At 38.6% G+C, this 19,172-nt stretch overlaps 1 protein-coding gene across 1 annotated transcript in view; it reads left to right on the top strand.

The window, feature by feature from the left end:
• Nucleotides 1-2,935: 2,935 nt before the first annotated feature.
• itga3a (integrin, alpha 3a) overlaps nt 2,936-19,172 on the top strand; it is a 45,677-nt gene continuing 29,440 nt past the window's right edge. Inside the window, exons 1-2 of the mRNA XM_058414398.1 lie at nt 2,936-3,224; nt 18,584-18,711. Coding sequence (XP_058270381.1) covers nt 3,046-3,224; nt 18,584-18,711 — 307 coding nt within the window. The 5' untranslated portion in view covers nt 2,936-3,045. The remainder of the gene's footprint in view (nt 3,225-18,583; nt 18,712-19,172) is intronic.

Here is a 19,172-nt window from a genome sequence, read left to right as displayed (position 1 = left end):
TTCAAAAAGTTCAATCACTGATTAAACAACTTCCTGTTTAAAATAATTGATGATGTTTCCCATCCTGATTATTCCATACGAATTACAGTCCCTGCTTTTCTCCTTTCCTAGAGGTCCATCACTGCAGAGCTTATGATTTATTTTGGTTGTCTCTCACACTCATATTGTCTTGGAAATTGCCATTACGTCAGGAATAATTCTGTTAATAATCGGTGATGATACATGTGTTCATATACAAATTTTGAATCCTTGGTTTATAAAAATCCATTCATTTAAATTCAAGCTCCTTTGTCAGGAGCTCTGTGAACTGTAAGTCATGCAACAGGACAACGATCCCAAGCACACCAGCAAATCGACATTTGAATGGCTAAAAAAAGAAAGAAATCAAGATGTTAGAATGGAAAAGTGCTCAATCGTATAAAGATGCTGTGGCAGGATCCTAAGAGAGCTGTGCATAATCAGACATCCTCAAATATCAATGAAGTGAAGTTTGTCAAGTCGAGGGTGCCACAATTTCTCTAAAACGGATAAGAGATTGATACATTTTTTTCAGGTTATTGTTACTAAAGCTGGTTCTACATAACTAACCTATATTGTGTACAGTGGTGCTTGAAAGTTTGTGAACCCTTTAGATGCATCTATATACTGTATCTGCATCAGTATGACCTCAAACAAGTCCTTTCACACAAATCCTGAAAGTAGACAGAGAACCCAATTGAAGAAAAGAGACAAAATTCTATATACTTGATTATTTATTTACTGACTGCATTAGATTTCTTTGAGCGTAAAAAAAAATTATGTGAATCTTTTACTCTTTACTATCTGCTGTGCCCCACTTGTGCAGCAACAAGTGCAACTGAACATTTGCAGTAACTATTGATCAGTCCTGCATACAGGTCTGGAGGTATTTTAACCTATTCCTCAGTACAGGAACGCTTCACCTCTGCTTAGTGAGTTGGGTTTTATTTTAACAGGAACAGGTTGCTTCAGGTCCTTTGACAATATTTCTATTTGATTAAGGTCAGGAGTTTGACTTGGCCATTCAAAACACTGAATCTATTCGTTTTTAACCTGCATGACTCACTTTCACTTGAGATTCAATTGTCCTGACATTTTCTTTGAGACTTCACAGATATTCAGAATCAATGATAGGAAGCTAAAGTAGCAAACCAGGTCATGATACTACCACCACCATGTTCTATGGAATAAGGTTCTTTTGCTGGAACACAGTGCTTTCCTTTCTCCAAATAAAAAGATCAATAATCAAGAATAGTGTGCTTTCTTTTTTCCCCATGAATTATAGTATTAAAAAGTACAAGTACAATATTAATGCTATACAATGGTACAATATTAATGAATTCTCACATGCGCAATAGATGTGTAAATGTGCAGTGTTCTACATGGTATGAAGTACACTCACACTCATTAAAGCCTGAGTATGCCATTACATTCCACATTAAAGCTCAATTGACATTAAAACTTAATTTCACCACATCCACATGAGCTGGTGAGTTAACTCAAGGAGAAAGAGAGAGGAAGTGCGGTTCAGCTTTGGATTTTACACCTTACAGCTCTAATGAATATTTATTTCATCCCAAATGTGACTTTACGTATTCCACATTTATCTTTTACGGCTCATCCTAAATAAAGACCGCTGTATGAGAATTGGCAAAAAAGTTTTTTTCTTTTCAGCACTGAATTCTAGGACTCTAGACATATAGAGTAAAGTCTATAATTGTTCTAAACACTGAAAAACACTGAAAAATACTGTGAAAAACACCTTTTTTTTTTTTACAGATTGCTGCCAGCTCATGTTTTTCAGGCCTCCTCTCACACAATGAGCAAAAACACCAATGTTCAGCCTCGTTCATAAAATATGCAGTGGAAAAAACTTAGCCATTAGGCATTACTTCTGTACATGATGTTAATATTAAAGCAATTCATTTCATAAACTTTGATCTGAGCAGCAGGGCGCATAATGATGCAGCAGATAGCAGATGCAGCCTCACAGCTGCAGGGTTTCCAGATCGATCCTGAAACCGGGGTTCCTTGGGCAATGGCTCCTGTTATATGGTAAAATCAGAAATATTGGGACAGTCTAAGCTCTCTTGCTATTATTATTATTATTATTATTATTATTATTATTATTATTATTGTTAATAATAATAATAATAATAATAATATAAACAATAAATAATACATTTTATTTTTTTAAATGTATTTAAAAATTTAGTTTATTTATTTATTTATGGATTTTTTTTACATCACAAAAACCTTCCATTTTAACAACTATTAGATGCATAAGATCTTCATTCATAAATGTAAATTAAGTACTAAATGTCCTGTTTTGCTGGTATTTATCTGATTTGCTCTAAAATGAATAAATTTATAAACAGCACAACATAACAAAACACAACATGATATAACAACAGTGTACGACGCATTTGCATGAATTTATTTATTTTCAATTTGCATCCTTTTTCCCAAACTTGAATTTATATAACTTTTGGTTTTTTATTATTTTCATTTATTTTTTATTAACTTCAAAGACGTGACACGCACAACCACACACACACGCGCGCGCACGTGTTACACGGGTGCGACTTTGCTCCTTTTGTTTTTTCGTAGCCTGGAGGCGCGGAGTAAAATTCTCCTAGCACGTGTTCCAGTACTGTGATACTGTTTCTGTAGTCTTGGGCCCGGGGTGGAGGGGTGGGGACGTTAAAAGGAGCACTATGGACATCAAGAAGTAAAATGGCAGGTGCACCTGCAAACCCCTGACAGCCCTCCCATTGATTTAATATGTCAGTATGCGTTTTGAGTCATAGCTTTCGCTTTTCAGGAGATCCTTTTGGGCTCCTCCTCTAGCTAAGACACGTGGGAGGGGCTGTGTGTGTGTGTGTGTGTGTGTGTGTGCACTTTCTCCTCCTCCTCCTCTTCTTTACTGTACTTGGACTTAGGCATTAACCGGCTCCAGCGTGTTTAGAAGCACGACTAGAAAAAGGCTCCCCATCACTTGGGGGTTATTTCAAGAGGGTCAGCACAATGACGTCACAACTACCGAGGGTCCTGACTGTGCCGTTTGTGCTGCTGTGTTTTGATGTGTGTGCGGGTTTTAACCTGGACTCACGCTTTGCGGTGGTCAAGGAGGGAGGCACACCCGGAAGCCTGTTCGGACTTTCAGTGGCGATGCACCGGCAAACCGTGGGGAGTGAGCGTTACCTGTAAGTGCACACACACACACACACACACACACACGCACTCTCTAACACACTAACGCAAACTACATGCAAGGGCTCACACATACTCTTGTGTTGTTGTATGTGGTGAATAAAGTGTTAGTGGCAAGTATTAGGTTCATGTAACTTGTCTAGAGTTGATCAGAAACACCTTTGGCCAGATTTGGCCAGACGCTGGACTTAACAGACATTCATATGCCATAAACCTGTAACATCTTCCAACACAGCAGGTAATGACTTTGAACCCTTTTTGTCTGTACTGCAGTTCATACTGAACGAAACTTCATCAGGGACTGAGACTGATGGCACTATGAGTCCCTGCCAAATTAAATTGCATAAGGATGTGTTTCTGATACAGACTTCACTTCTCAAAGTCACTCTGCATAAGAGCGTCTACTAAAAGCTGTAAATGTAAATGAATCCAGACAGTGCTGCTGTTATCTGTTGGTAGCATAGGCTTTCTTGACTGGAGGTTCAGCCAGAACCTTTTCAGCCAGAACTATCTCTTATAGTCCAGCTTGCCAGTGAAATAAAATATTTATATCATAATGAAAAATGCAGGCTGTTTACCATTGGTCACTTTGCCACTTTTCAGTTCAGCACAATGATCGCAGAGGGCATTGTTCATTTTTAATTCATTCACCAAACAGCCATGATTTTATTATCTAAATTTCTTCATTTCAAGGAAAGTAAATCCTGTTTACCTCACTGCCCACAGCCGCCTTGTTTCTGAATCATTTTTAATACAAGTGTGACTTCCATCAAACACTGCACACATTGATTTTAAGCAGCGTCTCAGCACTAAGAGAGGTGTGCTTTCATATTTAGTACAGCGCAGCTCACTACACTGCTGTGAGAATTCTAAATAGTCTGAAAATTGAGACTGGGTGATACTGCGGGGCATTTCAACAGAATTTTTCAAGTTCCTGCAGGCCGAGGGAAACATGGGAGCATTTGATTTGAACACCTGATATAATGAATGCACTTGACAATGTGTGAGAAGTCTTTGAAAAGCCATAAGACCAGTTTCCTAGCCTAATCCATCACTTTCGTAAATCTAGCTCTCCTCTGAGGCCTTGTCCATGCTAATAGATAAGCTTTATTTCTCCCTAATTTGTCCAACAAACCAGTCAGTTCTTAACTACCAGCCAGAAAGAATGAAGGCTAATGTTTCCTCTGAGTCACAGGAAGCTAGGAAAGTCAGGGGGCAGCATAGTAGAATATGCCCTCTTCTGGACAATGGCTAGTACAGGCTAGTGCCTCTGTGATTGACAGGGGATAGAGATAGATTGAGAGAGAGAGAGAGAGAGAGAGATGCCACCCCACCCACTCAGACACCATGACCAATGATGCTCTATTGGTTCAGGATTGCTGTGACATCACTGGGATTCTCCATTGATTCTCCATCTCCATTGTGTTGATTTAACAATAACAAAGTTTTTTTTTCTTCTTCAGTTAACTGTTTTTGCTCACTAGGTAACATTAATGTAACATTTCCTACAATTCAAGATTTATTTTCCATTCTATTCTTAATGCCAATCTCGATCTAAAAATAGTTGCTAATAAATAGAAATGATCCAAATGTAGCATAGCAGTTTGTAGGGTGTAGCATGTAGGGTTTTACTGTCTGTCTGGAGTGGAGTTTTGCATGTGCCCACACAAGATTCCTCTGTGTTCTCGTTTGGTCAGTAGGTGGACTGGCTGCTCTAAATAAACCCTGGATGTGAAGCAGTGTGTAAATGTGTGTATATGATGCCCTGTGATGGACAAAGTTCTACCTCAGACTCAACAATCCAGCTTTTGCCATGGTTTAGTGTGATAGTTCTAGATGTTCCAGATGTTCCTGCAGCTCCTTTAATGTTGCCATAGCTCTCTGATAAGTCCTCAGCTTGTCCCTTTACGAGAGAGGTCATGTTCATGGTAAAATAACTTTATCTCCACTTTGATGGTTGATGATGGGTTTCATCTTCATATTTCATGGTACATCTAACGTTACTGAAATTAGTTTGTACTTCTCTCCTGATCAGAATCATTCACCAGTGAGTTCCTGTAGATGGTTTGTAAGACCTTTACATTTGGAAGAAATTAAGAAAATGTCAAGAAATTCCTAGACAAAGAAATGCTTTTTATATGTGAACCATGTCATGATCATTACTTTTGAACCTACCAAATTATTCCCCCCCACCCCAAAAAATCATACATTTTTTGTTTTTCACTTGAATTTTGTTGGCTGTTGTATGACCTCAAAGGTGGAAAAAGATCAGCCATGACTGATCACAAAAGCCTGCGATTTGAACAGGGGTGTGTAAACTTTTTGAAATTTCCACTGTAGCTAAGGTACCTAGTAACCGTGAAGACAGGAGACTACATTCTGCTTTGTCTTTGGTGGCTGTACTTGCCGCATGATGGTTTTGGTTTGATAAAAAAAATACTAATTCTTACTGATCTAAACCCACACTGTGTAACAGCAAGAACATTTAAGGTTAAAGCACTAGCACCAGAACTAGGTCATACGGCCGCCTTTTCTGATATAAGCAGTTAGCTGAGGGCTCGCGGGGGAGCTGCTGATCTTAGATGTGGTGCAGAGCTACTGATGGTCAGTGTAGGCTAAGGGTAGGGATTAACAAGAGAATGTTTTAATAGAAACAAGTGTGTGGACATTTTTCCTCTCTCTCTCTTTCTCTCTCTCTCTCTCTCTCTCTCTCTCTCTCTCTCTCTCTCTCTCTCACTCTCTTCTCCTTCTGTGTTTGTGTGTGTGTGTTGTTCTAAGGTGTGTCTATGTGAATGATTAAGCTAAACTGCAGGGTGTGTGTTTTATTAATCATTCATCTGAACGCTCATAACGTACACAGCCGTCAATAACCTCTCCAGTCACCATGGTGATTGGAACATGACGGTTCTTTGAGGAACACAGGAAATGAGGTCATAGCCACAGGACAACGTTTTAATACATTTAAAATAATAGATCTGTATATTCCATGTTTCTCCCAAACTAATGCACACTTTCTCTGTCTAAAATGAGGACACTGTCTGTTGTCGTTATACTACATTTCTTTATCTGCCCTACCTAGGCAGACTCCGTTTGAATGGAACACAGGCGGAGTGAGGGTATTTGCGTCTGTAATATTACTGTCATGCGTGAAGGATGTGATGTGGTATACCGATCATATTTGTGTGTGTGTGTGTGTCGACTTTTGAATTTTTTATTAGAAACTTCTTTGTGTGTGTTCACTGTAGTGCAGATTTAATCACAAGTTACACACTAAACTCACTTTATTTCTGCAATACACTGCTACTGTAGTAATGTCTATAGTACCAAGTGTGTGTGCTTGCGTGTGTGTGTGTGTGTGTGTGTGTGTGCGTGTTCAGCCCTGGAGCTACATGAACATGATGGTACAAGCAAACTGATATCTCAGTTTGCATTAAAGTTTTTCTTTCCAGAAACCCTCAGGCTTTAAAAAATCTCATTGGTTTCACAACTCACACACACACACACACACACACACTGTTTCTTCTACCAGTTGAGGATATGAGTCAGGATAAGACACAATCCAGCTTTGATTGAACAGAACTGAGTCTTTATATGGGCTGTGTCTCAAGTCACACAACTTCTATATACAACTTCAGTAAAAATCCTTCTGATACACAGTATAGTGTTGTATAGTAATTTTGGGACAAATCCCTTAATAGTGTTTTCTTGAACAGGCAAATGAGTGTTTTTTTTTGTCGTTGAGTCATGACCTCGTCCCTAATCCTTGCCGTAGGTTCTTTAGAGTACTTAGCTAGTCAAGATGGGTTCAAATGTTTATCAGACAGAATATTGGTTTTCTGTGTTTGTGGATGCATCTCAGTTTGCACATACTATCTTGCTAAATAGTGTTCCGCAACACAGTGTCTGGCAACCTTCACACATTTTGTGCAGGAACGCATACCAGTGTACACTAGTTAGAGCTTTCACTTAAAAAATATACCAGATTTTGCCAGTAAAAATAGCAGATGAGCCAACTGACATATGACTCTCATAATACGATGATTGACAAGTAAATCAGTGTATTAATCTCCCTGATATTGTATACTGACACCACTGGAAGCTCCGCCCCCTTTCCCGGCATGGTACATTGATTTTCCTGCTTGAATGATGCACCGACATGCTGGCTTCGCTTCTGTATTTTAAAGAATAAAAAGTGAGTAAAAAATGCAATATTTAATTCATGTTTTTTGTTAAGACTTTAGAGTTATTTCTCTTAAAAAGAAAAAATGTCAGATTAATGAGAAACTGGAACAGAGCAAACAAATAGCAGAAAACTGACCATTATTACTTGCTGATACTGGAGACTCCTTCCATAAATGTTAAACGGTTGTTACTGAACTGAACGTAATTTTTATTTTATAAACCTGTTGATTGTTATTCTTAGATGAACAGGGTTCCAGCAGTCCTGGTAAATAATCAACACCTTCTAGCCAATTAGAGTTGAGAAGCATATCAGCAGTGATGTGGTATAATCCATCCATTTTCTATAGCACTTATCCTACACAGGGTCAAGCAGAGCCTGGAGCCTTTCCCAGGGGACTAAGGGCACAAGGTGAACAGGTTGCCAGTCCATCACAGGGCACAATCACACACTCACACACTACGGATAATTTAGCACTGTTAATTAGCCTACAAAGCATGTCTTTAGAAGGGTGGAGGAAACTGGAGTAGCCAGAGGAAACCCCTGAAGAACCCCTGAAGAGGTCCCACCTTCTTACTCACAGTAGCTAGTTTTTTCTTAAGCTTGAAAAAATTAAATACACAATAAGATGTAACACTGCCAGGTTTTTTCATAAATGGCAACCGTTTCTTTCACAGGCCTTCAGGTTCTGCTGGACTAGCTGTTTTTTTGTTGTATAACTTTACATGAATGTGTGTTTGGTATATTTGCCAATTAAATAGGACCAGGACCCAAGGTGTGAGGGGTTTTTATTCTTTTTATTATTATTTTTTTTGTTGTTGTTTTGGTTTTCTTTATTTTTTTCTGTTATTATCATTGTTGTTGCTGCTATTATTATTATTATTATTATTATTATTATTATTTTATTATTATTTTTTCCTGAGGTGGAAAAAACTAAACCATATAATGTGAAGTGAAAGATCTGACTTTGAGCTAACATTAGACACGGAATACACCAAGGAACCACATCCTTATTATTTCTTTGAATTTAAAACACAACAATGTCTGGACAGAATGGTGTCATGCTGACAATAACTACAATAAGCACTTGAACTGAAAAGAAGAAGAACATGTTGTTTTCAGTTCTTGGCAAATAAGAACCTGAGAAGAATCTGAGGCTAAAATGAGAACAAAAATTCTAATGAAAATTAAAATTAGAAGATGATTGTTGTTTCTGGTGCTCTCTTGTGTTGGTCAGTGCAGACACAGTCAAGCTACATGGAACCATTCTATAATGGACTACACTGAAAATCTGCTGTTTTTTTTTCCTCTTTGGGGATGGCAGGTGCACTTATCTAATGTGGAAGTTTGGTGTTTTGTGCTGGAGCCTGAGAGCATGTTTAAGGCAGGAAGGTGTAGCGCACGTATTTCGTTCCTGAAGTCTTACCATTAGGTTAATGATCGAATTATGTTTCTGTGTTTGTGCTTCTGGTCATGTATTAGCGTGTAACTGAGCTAATCTGCCATTTCCTGCGTGCCTGTTACTATGAATGGAAACAGAATGAACAGAAACTGCAGACATTTATTTCCACACCACAAACGCACACGCTTCAATGTTACTCATGTGTTGCTCTGTGTTCAGATGTCTTTATGGGTGACATTACACTCCCTGTGTTTCTGTTACTGAAGGAAAAAAAGTGTCCCATGATTCATAGCGGAGGCAGAAGAAAGAGTCAGTAAATATGACAAAAACTAATTTGTGCATAAAAACAATCCATTTACTTGAGACTTACTTAAATCTTACTTTAAAGATCTGTATTAAATGAATTTGTCATATATCGGTTATAATTACTTTCATTTGGCTCACCAGAAAGAGACGTTTGTATGCGTTTGCTTCAACTGATTCTTTTGGATTTGTGTATATGCAAATCACCCGGTTTAAACAAAAAGAGACAAAGCCTTTATTTGAAAACTCTTTGCTTTGCATATCCCAGTTTGTTAGGAAGCTGGGGACAGAGCTCAGCACTGATACAGCACCCAGGAGCTGAGAGACAGATAAAGTCCTTGCTCAAGGGCCCAATTGTGGCAACATGGCCATGCATGAGCTTGAACTCCTGACCATCTGACCAGTAACCATTGAGCCACCATGACCATGACGTTGCTGCAGTGGGAATTTACTCAGATTAAATCAAGAGATTAATACAGTCCACAGTGTTCAACTACAGATTGGGGATAAATCTGATTCACATATGTGTTTGTAGAACTTTAAACTGATTGGTTGTTTTCAATATACATTATATTGCCAAAGGTTTTGGGACATCTACCTTCACATGCACATGAATTTAATATGGAGTTGGTCCGACTATAATATCTTCAACTCTTCTGGGAAGGCTTTCCACAAGGTTCAGGAGTGTGTTTATGGGAATTTTTGACCATTCCTCTAGAAGCGCATTTGTGAGGTCAGGCACTGATGTTGGACAAGAAGGTCTTGCTCACAGTCTCCGCTCTAATTCATCTTAAAGGTGTTCTATCAGGTTGAGGTCAAGACTCTGTGCAGGCCAGTCAAGTTCCTCCACACCAAACTCACTCAACCCTGTCTTTATGGACCTTGCTTTGTGCGCTGGTGTACAGTCATGTTGGAACAGGAAGGAGCCATCCCCAAACTGTTCCCACAATGTTGGGAGCATGAAATTGTCCAAAATGTCTTGATATGCTGAAGCATCAAGAGTTCCTTTCACTGGAACTGAGCCCAACCCCTGAAAAACAACACCTGAATTCATTGATTTGGAGGGGTGTCCCAAAACGTTTGGCAATATAGTGTATATAATTAGAGATTAGGAATTAGAGTCCTGACCTCAACCTGATAGAACACTTTTGGGATGAATTAGAGAGGAGACTGCAAGCCAGACCTTCTCATCCAACATCAGTGCCTGACCTCACAAATGAGCTTCTAGAGGAATGGTCAAAAATCATAAACACACTCCTAAACCTTGTGGAAAGCCTTCTTAGAAGAGTTGAAGCTGTTATTGCTGCAAAGGGTGGGCCAACTCCAAATTACGTTTATATGCATGTAAAGGCAGACGTCCCAAAACTTTTGGCAATATAGTGTTGCAGATTCTGGCTCATAGACATTAAAACAGAGACTATGTACACGTAACAGCAGTGTTCTAAAGTGTTTAAATGGCCTAATAAAAGACATTCTTAGCTCAGGTGACGAGACAGAAACTGATGTAGATGGTGTCAACGTAAAGATAATTAAAGTGAGACCCATTTCCCTTGGTAAACAATTCATTTAATTAATTTGGCAGTGATGCTGTTTTTCTATAATTAGGTCAGGTTGCAAATATAGTGTTAAATACAGCAGCATTCAGTGGAGTAGTCAGATTTAATCATTCTAGAACTTTCCTTCATACTGAGATTCACGCACTGTGGAAATATAGTTTAGTGAAAATAAAAGCCTGTAGGTTTAAGAGCTATGTAGGTGAAAATGTCAAAATATTTCATGCAAAGGTTTTACCCAGGCCTACACACACACGCACGCAATAAACTGTCATAATATACTTGTTTCCATTATAAACTTATTATATATCTGATCTCATTAATATTTTTATCTTAATTATTTTAGTTGTTTAATTAATATTAAGTAGTAATCACACAAAAATTGACGTGTGTGTGTATACACTGAAAAACAGAATTAGAATTTTAGCTAAAATTTCCCCGCTCTGTGGGACACAGTTCATTTAAGCTTTACTGTGATTCTACCACAGTATAATAACAACAAAAAAAATAAAAACGTTATAAAAATATAACTCCTGCTTCCTCTGTATTTGATACACACATCACACATACAGTGCTGGTATAACGATAAGTGAGAAACCAGACTCTGTAAAGGAAATGTGCATTCCTGTGTGTGTGTATGCGCGTGCGTGTGTGTGTGTGCACGTGCATGTGTGTGTGTGCTTGTGTGTGCGAGGATATCTGACAGACTTATTTGTTTGTTTGTTTGTTTGTTTGTTTATAGGCATTACATTAATCAGCTGCATGAATAATTATGTCAGTGGAAGGTCTTAACAAGGATAGTGACACAGTGTGCGTGTGTATGTGTGTGTGTGTGTGTGTGTGTGTGTGTGTGTGTGCATGCTTTGGGATGTGTGTGTGTGTGCACGAATGTGTGAGACAGAGAAAGACCTAGTTCACATGAAAGCATTTCACAGGACCTGAAAGAGTCAAAGTCGTTGTGAAATGCAAGGTAAAATACACTTTGGGGGGGGTTTTTTGTCCTTAGAGTGAACCAATACAGAGGAAGTGACTCAGTCTGACTGAGTGTGGGCTGTTTTTTTTTTTTTTTAATTTTAACTTCCTCTGTCTGTTTCTGTGTCTTTTTGCACGTGTGAAAAGACACTTAGAGATGCTAAATCTTAATTGGGACACAGCTCCTCCATCAGTAAAGGCTCAAAGACTTCAAACCCACACCAATAAACTGATTATTATCTCGTTTATCATGTAGGTATTATCAGGTTTTTGGAGCATTATTTGGACCGGAGACCACCAGCGAGAAATTCAAGAAGCCTTTAACATCAGTGTAGCCTGCTGCAACACATTTCCGAACACTGGAATTTTTTCCCCTTACCTGTATTATTACATTTTCGGGAATGGGGATCAGCCTGGCAGGTGGTCTGGAGAGGAGAAAAAAAGCTTCATATGAGCCTGCTGCAACAAAAATGCCTTACAAAAATGTAATGAAATATTTGGACAGCAGTCTGGAGTCCAGAACAATCCTCAGATATTCATTTATTAAGTTTTTATCAGAGAGGCTGCGCCATCTATAACAGTCTGTCCTCATGTATGTGTGTGAGAGAGGAGGTGAGATGAGGATAAGCAGGACAGTGTGTGAGTGAATGCCCTTGATTTGGAACAGACACACGCACATACACACACACACATATACACACACACAAACATGCGTTTGTCTCACTGTTCTCATGTGCGATGACCTTCCTTTGACAAAATTATTATAGTCCCTCCAGGATTTAGTTTTTTTTTGTGAGTGTTGTGGCTGAAAATGCTTGACTTGGCAGCAGCTACTTTCAATATTTGCAATTTTGTAATTATGGTTCAGGAAATTTATTTTTTGCTGAGATTATCACAAGTTTCTTCTTTTGAACTACCACCAGTGAAGCCACATGGCATACCATTATAAGCACTGACAGGTGAAGTGAATAACACTGATGATCTCCTCATCATGGCACCTGTTAGAGGGTGGGATATATTAGAGGCAGCAAGTGAACATTTTGTCCTCAAAGTTGATGTGTTAGAAGCAGGAAAAATGGGCAAGTGTAAGGATTTGAGCGAGTTTGGGGCAAATTTGTGATGGCTAGACCACTGGATCAGAGCTTTTCCAAAAATGTCCCCAGATCTCAATTCAATCGAGCATCTGTGGGATGTGCTGGACAAACATGTGGATGCCTCACCTCGCAACTTACAGGGTTTAATGGATCTGCTGATAACATGATAACATCTTGGTCCCAGATTCCACAGCACACCTTCAGGGATCTAGTGGAGTCCATGCCTCAACGGGCCAGGGTTGTTTTGGCAGCAAAATGAGGAGCAACACAATATTAGGCAGGTGGTCATAATGTTGTGGCTGATTAGTGTATAATGTAATTTCTCTGATGGCTGTACTCATTTTCAACACATGTACATTGAAGAGTGCTTTGGCTGAATGCGGAAATGAATTAATGAAATAATGTCTTGGCCAAATACTGTGGAAAAACCCAGGAACAGCATGCCCCGGAGTATTTTATTCCTCTTAGAAATCAGACAACAAATTTCTCATTCCCCAATGAATCACACATTGTAAGTTTTGCCCATTCATGTTTATATTTAATATTGTGGATTTTCTGGGGAACAAGTCATTCATATTATAGCAGCAATGAACAGTAGTGCTCTCACCGACCTTTCTTTGTTCTCTCTCTTGATGTTAGTAAGTACAGTTTTAGTAAATGCAGTTGCTGAAAAAAAGACTTCTGAAAAACTTACAGCTTATGTAAAATGGTGACAATGGAGACTCCTTCCATAAATGTTAAATATATATCTGTATAAATTCAACATTAGGCTTTGATTGTGTGATCTATCAAGTCCTTGTGAATGATTTATTACTAAAGAAACAATAATGCACTTTAATATAAACCTGTGATTTGAGTTACAGCTAAAAAAATATTATCAGTGATCGAGTTGTGAGAGAATGTGTATGTGTGTGTGTGTGTTCATGCTATCATCATTAGAAGGTTTTGTATACAGGTTATCTGCTCAAATCTGTGTATGCTATGTTTTATTCCCTCTCCACTTGCCTTGACATGACTGTGGTTAATCTGCTTCAAATCAGTCTTTTGTGTTTCTGCTTTCTCTCTCTCCCTGCCTTTAGCGATGTTTACTGAAAGGGTAGGGCTCTTATTGTGCGCTGAGACTTCCACTGATGAGTACACGCTAATGCACACATATGACTATATATGAGAGCGACATACTTTTACACTCATACTCATGAACTGATCATTTGTGAAGAAATATCATTTTGGAGCTTTAGGTTAATGAATCCATTCTGGTGCATTCCAATACCGTAGCTGAAGTAGCTTGCTTTGTTCTTGTCCTTGTGGCCTTTATAAATGTCATTCCATTACTATATCAGCTTCAGTGAGCATAAACATTAATCATACCACAGCGTGTTTTAGAATTTTTTGTGTTTTTCAAAATGGTCAAATCATTCATTCATTTATTTTCGGTAACCACTTTATAGTGCTCAGGGTTGCAACTGGTCCAAATCCTATCCAAGGGACACTGGGTATAAGACACACACACACACTTATTCATGCCTAGGTCCAGAGAACCAGAGAACACAGGAAACCCATGTGGCTCTCCACACAGATAGTAACAGCAAGTTCAGGCAAATACATCATTTCAACAGATACTAGGCTCAAATATGATTGTTTTCAGGTTTGAGGACAAGTTATCCTTCAGCTGCAGCCTTTTCAGGGTCACTACAGCAGATCCTCTAATCCACATATTTTTATTTGGCACAGGTTTTACAGAAGATGCACTTTCTTACACAACCATCCCATTTTGGGGAGTTAACCCCATGTGGCTGGGATTGTTCCTTGCTCAGGAATCAAACACAGATCCTGCTGCTAGATCACCAGGGACATGTCTGTGTTGATGAGAAGAATCCATAATAAGTTCCACCAGAGTCCTTCATTAGACCTTTATGTTTCTTCCATGCAGGGCAAACACAAATATCAAGGATCACTTTGTCTTCACATTTGTCCAAAAGTAAAGGGGAAGACGTGTCCTCTTTTTACTTTATGAATGGGACAGACATTATCTGCTCTACCTAGGCAGCCTTCTTCAATTCATAGCAAGTGAATTGTGTTAAATGGAAATGTACAATTAATAATCCTTTCAGAACAATGCACAGATTAGAGCTCAGATGGACCTAGAGTGATGAACAGGTCACATGTCTGGGGCAAGCCTAGGACAAGCAGTGGGTTGTAGCATGTGGGTAGTGAAGACAAGGCTCAAGTGCGTAGATTAACCTTGTGTTATTTTGGCAAATTCCAAGAATTGTAGTCGCTGTCAGTATCAATTAATTAAAGAAAACAAGCAAGGGCCAAAACCAGACAGTACTACACAAACCAAACAACAGGGAACACAGAAGACTAAGACTCAGCAGGTAAAAATGGATTGTAAAGTCTTTAGAAAGAGAAACCGAAATAACAGGGATGAAATAACCTAATCTAATCAAGGTGAGACACAGAACAGGTGAACACAGTAAGGTAGCCATCCAAATGGAAAAGTCTGGATGGGATGGTGTTGGAATTGTAAGGAATCCGCTGAGTTGATTTGTTCTATGATTTGTTCATAGTGTTTGTGTTTGCCTAGATTGAGGCCCAGGACTATGATTTCAAGCTTGAGTCTCTGTACAGATACCATGAATAAATATTCCTGTAACTTTGAGGATACTTGGTTGAAAAAAGTGTCAGTAGCTTGGAAAGCACTGCCCTTTAGAAAGGCCACTTTGATATTGATTGTCATACTTTTAAAGATTTTAGTGAATCTTTAGAGAAGCAAACAAGGACAAATGGGATCAAGTATGGACATAAATGTACCAACTGGAAGGGATGTTGTCATCGAAAATGTGAGAATGATTCTGTATCTAGGTATCCCAACATTGCTTCCACCTGAACTGACAGAATCAGTGAACTTGAGTCCTCTTTTGAATGTCCAGCTTATTATTACGGTTGTCACAAGACATGAATTTTGACCTTGACACCAATACATGACTTCTGCTACCAAAGAGATAGCCCTAAATTAAGATAGATGAGTACTGGGTACTGGAGTTTAAGAAGGGAGTTGAAAAGGTAGGACACTTTCAAGTTAATGTCCTTATTCTTGTGTTTGAGAATTACGCAAGACCTTCATGTGTACAGCTGTTTAATGTACAGCATGCCTTATCTATGGAGCCATCAGGAGATCTTTAGCCATGTTTGTTGGCTTGCATGCCAGTTTTGTTATGTCTATTGGCTGCCTGTCCTGAGAATAGGCTTTCTCTTTAGTCATTCATTTAAGTCACAATATCACACATTATTTGATTAGCAGACAAAACAAAATCTCATTTTTGTGCATTTACTAATTCATGTGGCAGGAACAGTATTTAATGTACCCATTTACATGAATGTTTTATACCTTGTGGAGCTCTATTCATTTTTCCAAATGATGGAGACCACAACACCTGGCACATGTAATGTACATTACAGGAAAAATTTGGAAAAATAAAATTCCTGCTTATTAGTATGGGATGATTCTCCTGCTTTAACATGTTTGAACAGTTTGATAAGAAATTTTTTTAAAAAATGTGATAGTGTTCCTGGCCACTTCTGCTCTCTGGACCTCTGCTTCATTCTGATGCCCTTCTTCTGGTTTGAGACTTATCACTTAGAGATACATGGGATTGCTGTGGGTAGTACCACATGGAGACCATGGAGGTAGATTAGGACTGCTGCTGTGGTCGGTTTTTGTATTGGGTCTCCGTTGTTGAACATGCGATGGTTTCAGCTAGAAGAATGCTGATGCTCATACTCATAAGTTGCTCAAAAGCTCTTGGTTACACATGCATGACTATATAGTGAACAGTGGTAGGAAGGTGTCACCCAGATGAGGTTCTCTTTTGAGTCTGGTTGGAGTTTTTCCTTGCCACTGTTGCCTCCTGCTTGCTTGCTAAATATAAATTCAAATTAGAGCCTTTATCATTTTTATTCAGAATATTTATATTCCTGTAAAGCTGCTTTGTGGAAAAGTCCATTGTTAAAAGCACTATATGGATAAAATAGAATTGAATAGACTAGAAGCGTGGGGTAGAAGGCGTCTACATGTTCGCCCACATGTTCCTTTCATACGTTCGTTCCTCCAAAGCTAACCAGGCCACTAACAGCTCATATTTCCACACATCACACATCAGTACGTTTAGCTGATGACTATGTACAGAGTTAGCATCATGCTGACCTCCCACTCCAATGTCTGGACAAGTATTCAGTAGGTGGATTGGAAAAAAAGTAGAGCTGGGCTTGTATGTGACAGATAGACTTCATCAGTGCTGAAGGGAAAGTTTGTAGTTGTTCATTCACTTTCCTCAGACAGAATTACATCATACGTCTAACTCAACAGAAGCCAATAAGAGGGATGTCTTTTACTTCTCCTTGCTCTGGTCCTTCTCGCCTGCTCTACTCGTCTCTTTCTCTCCTCTCCTCTGCCTCTGTCTGCTTTTTGGTCTTTGTCCTCTGTGTCTTTGTCAGCTCTAAGTGATCACAGTGTGAGCTGAATATCAATCAGCGTGGAATACAAGAGAAAGCAGGTGTCAAAAGTGATACTGAAGAGAAGATAACCAGACAGACCAGACAGACAGACTGGGAGACAAATATTACCACAACCCCTTATGATTGCAGTGCGGTTCAAAGCGTGACTAGTGCTGGTTTCACATTTATTTAAAGTTCCTGTCGTGCTTTGTTTTCTGCTTCTGTCAAATCATTTCCTTGATGCTGCCTGTCTGCGATTTGATCCATGCCTGGAACTATCACAACAATTACTGGCTAATCCTGAATAAATGACAGGCTTATTTTACGCACTCCCATCCATGCTACAACTAAAACATTATTCCTCAAAACATTCTTTTTTTTGAACGCTTTGCAATTAATCTGCCCTAACTAGGCCACTTAACTTTCTGAAATGATCACAGAGCAAGTGAATCATATATATATGATTATGTGCACATGCCTAAATCTAAACTTGCCATGAATAATCCTATCAGAGCAACATGCATGAGTTCAGTCACAGACTCACTGCAGATGCTGGTAAGAAGCTATAGCTTGTCTTTAACTACAGCTGATATGAATCAGACTGAATCACACAGAGCTAGCATTCTTAGCGACCGCATTACCATAAGTCACTCCAGCTACTAATCTTTCGAAACATGTCTAAGCAAGTGTTGGCTAAGTAAAAGTTTAGCAACACCACCACGATTTATACATTTTACAGCTTACCAACTTTGCATGCAGTTTGTGTAGTAATTAGAAAGACTTTTGGGAGTCAGTTTTTTAAGATTCTGAAGATTCTGTGGCCAGAAAAAAGTGAAAAAAAAAATATATATATATATATATATAAAAAAAATAGATATATAATATATAATAAAAAAAATAATAATAAAAGATTAAGAACTTAGACTGATTCATGCTGGGAGTTCAGAGGAATCTTTAGCCTGAGGAAAGTGAGGGAGTGGTGTGTGTGCCTGGGTGTGTGTTTGTGTGTGTGTGTGTGTTCACACATGCTTTTGTCTGCACATGCACAGGCTGTAAAACTTGTCATGCTTCACTGCAAATTTCAACTGAGCACAAGAGGCCAAGGTGATAAAAAATGAAAAGTTTTAGTCTATTTTAGCAATGTTTGTGAAATAAAAAATTCATCTCTTGTGGGCATAGTTACTGAAATATAAGCAACTTTTACCTCAGTAACACTTCAATTAGAAATCTTTCCCAGTTAGCCATGCTAACTAACATTTGATATCATTTGATATCATAACATTTGATAGAAGTAAGAATATCAAAAGAGTGTTACATCGTGTTAATTTTAACAATTTTTTACTTGTTATAGGCTGCTGGTTGGTGCACCACAGGAGAAAGCTGAGCCCACGTTGCGGGCTAATCAAACAGGAGACATGTACGCTTGTCCAATCACTACAAACCCTAAAGACTGCATACGGGCAAACCTGATCAGCTCAGGTAAAGTCTGTGGCCACCTTAACGCTATTCTTCTGCTTAACCAAACAGACAGCACGGTGTTGTATTTTCTGCAAACTTTATGACGTGAATAACTGTGTAACTAGCTAGATTAAATGTACTACAATGTTCAAAGTACTATTGAGGGGAAATTAAATGCAATAAGCATTAAAAAGATAAAAGGACATAATTTTTATCTAATTGTCAAAGTTAGCTGACTAGGTAAACCTGCTAACTAGCCAGCTAGTTTTTGCTTGATAACCTAAGTCAATGTATAAAAAATAGGATAGATGTCAGCCATATTTTACACAAAAAAAGTTTCAAAATATTCTTAATGATAATTTTATCCTTTGATTGATTAGTCATAGATAGTCAGTTATTAGTTTGTTAAGCTACACTATATTGTCAAAAGTATTCGCTCACCCATCCAAATAATCAGAATCAGGTGTTCCAATCACTTCCAT

This window comes from Hemibagrus wyckioides, linkage group LG02 (genome assembly GCF_019097595.1).
Source record: "Hemibagrus wyckioides isolate EC202008001 linkage group LG02, SWU_Hwy_1.0, whole genome shotgun sequence".
In the NCBI taxonomy this organism is placed as follows: domain Eukaryota; kingdom Metazoa; phylum Chordata; class Actinopteri; order Siluriformes; family Bagridae; genus Hemibagrus; species Hemibagrus wyckioides.
Note: the sequence above shows the minus strand (reverse complement) of the source record. Positions and strands in the feature narration are given on the sequence as shown.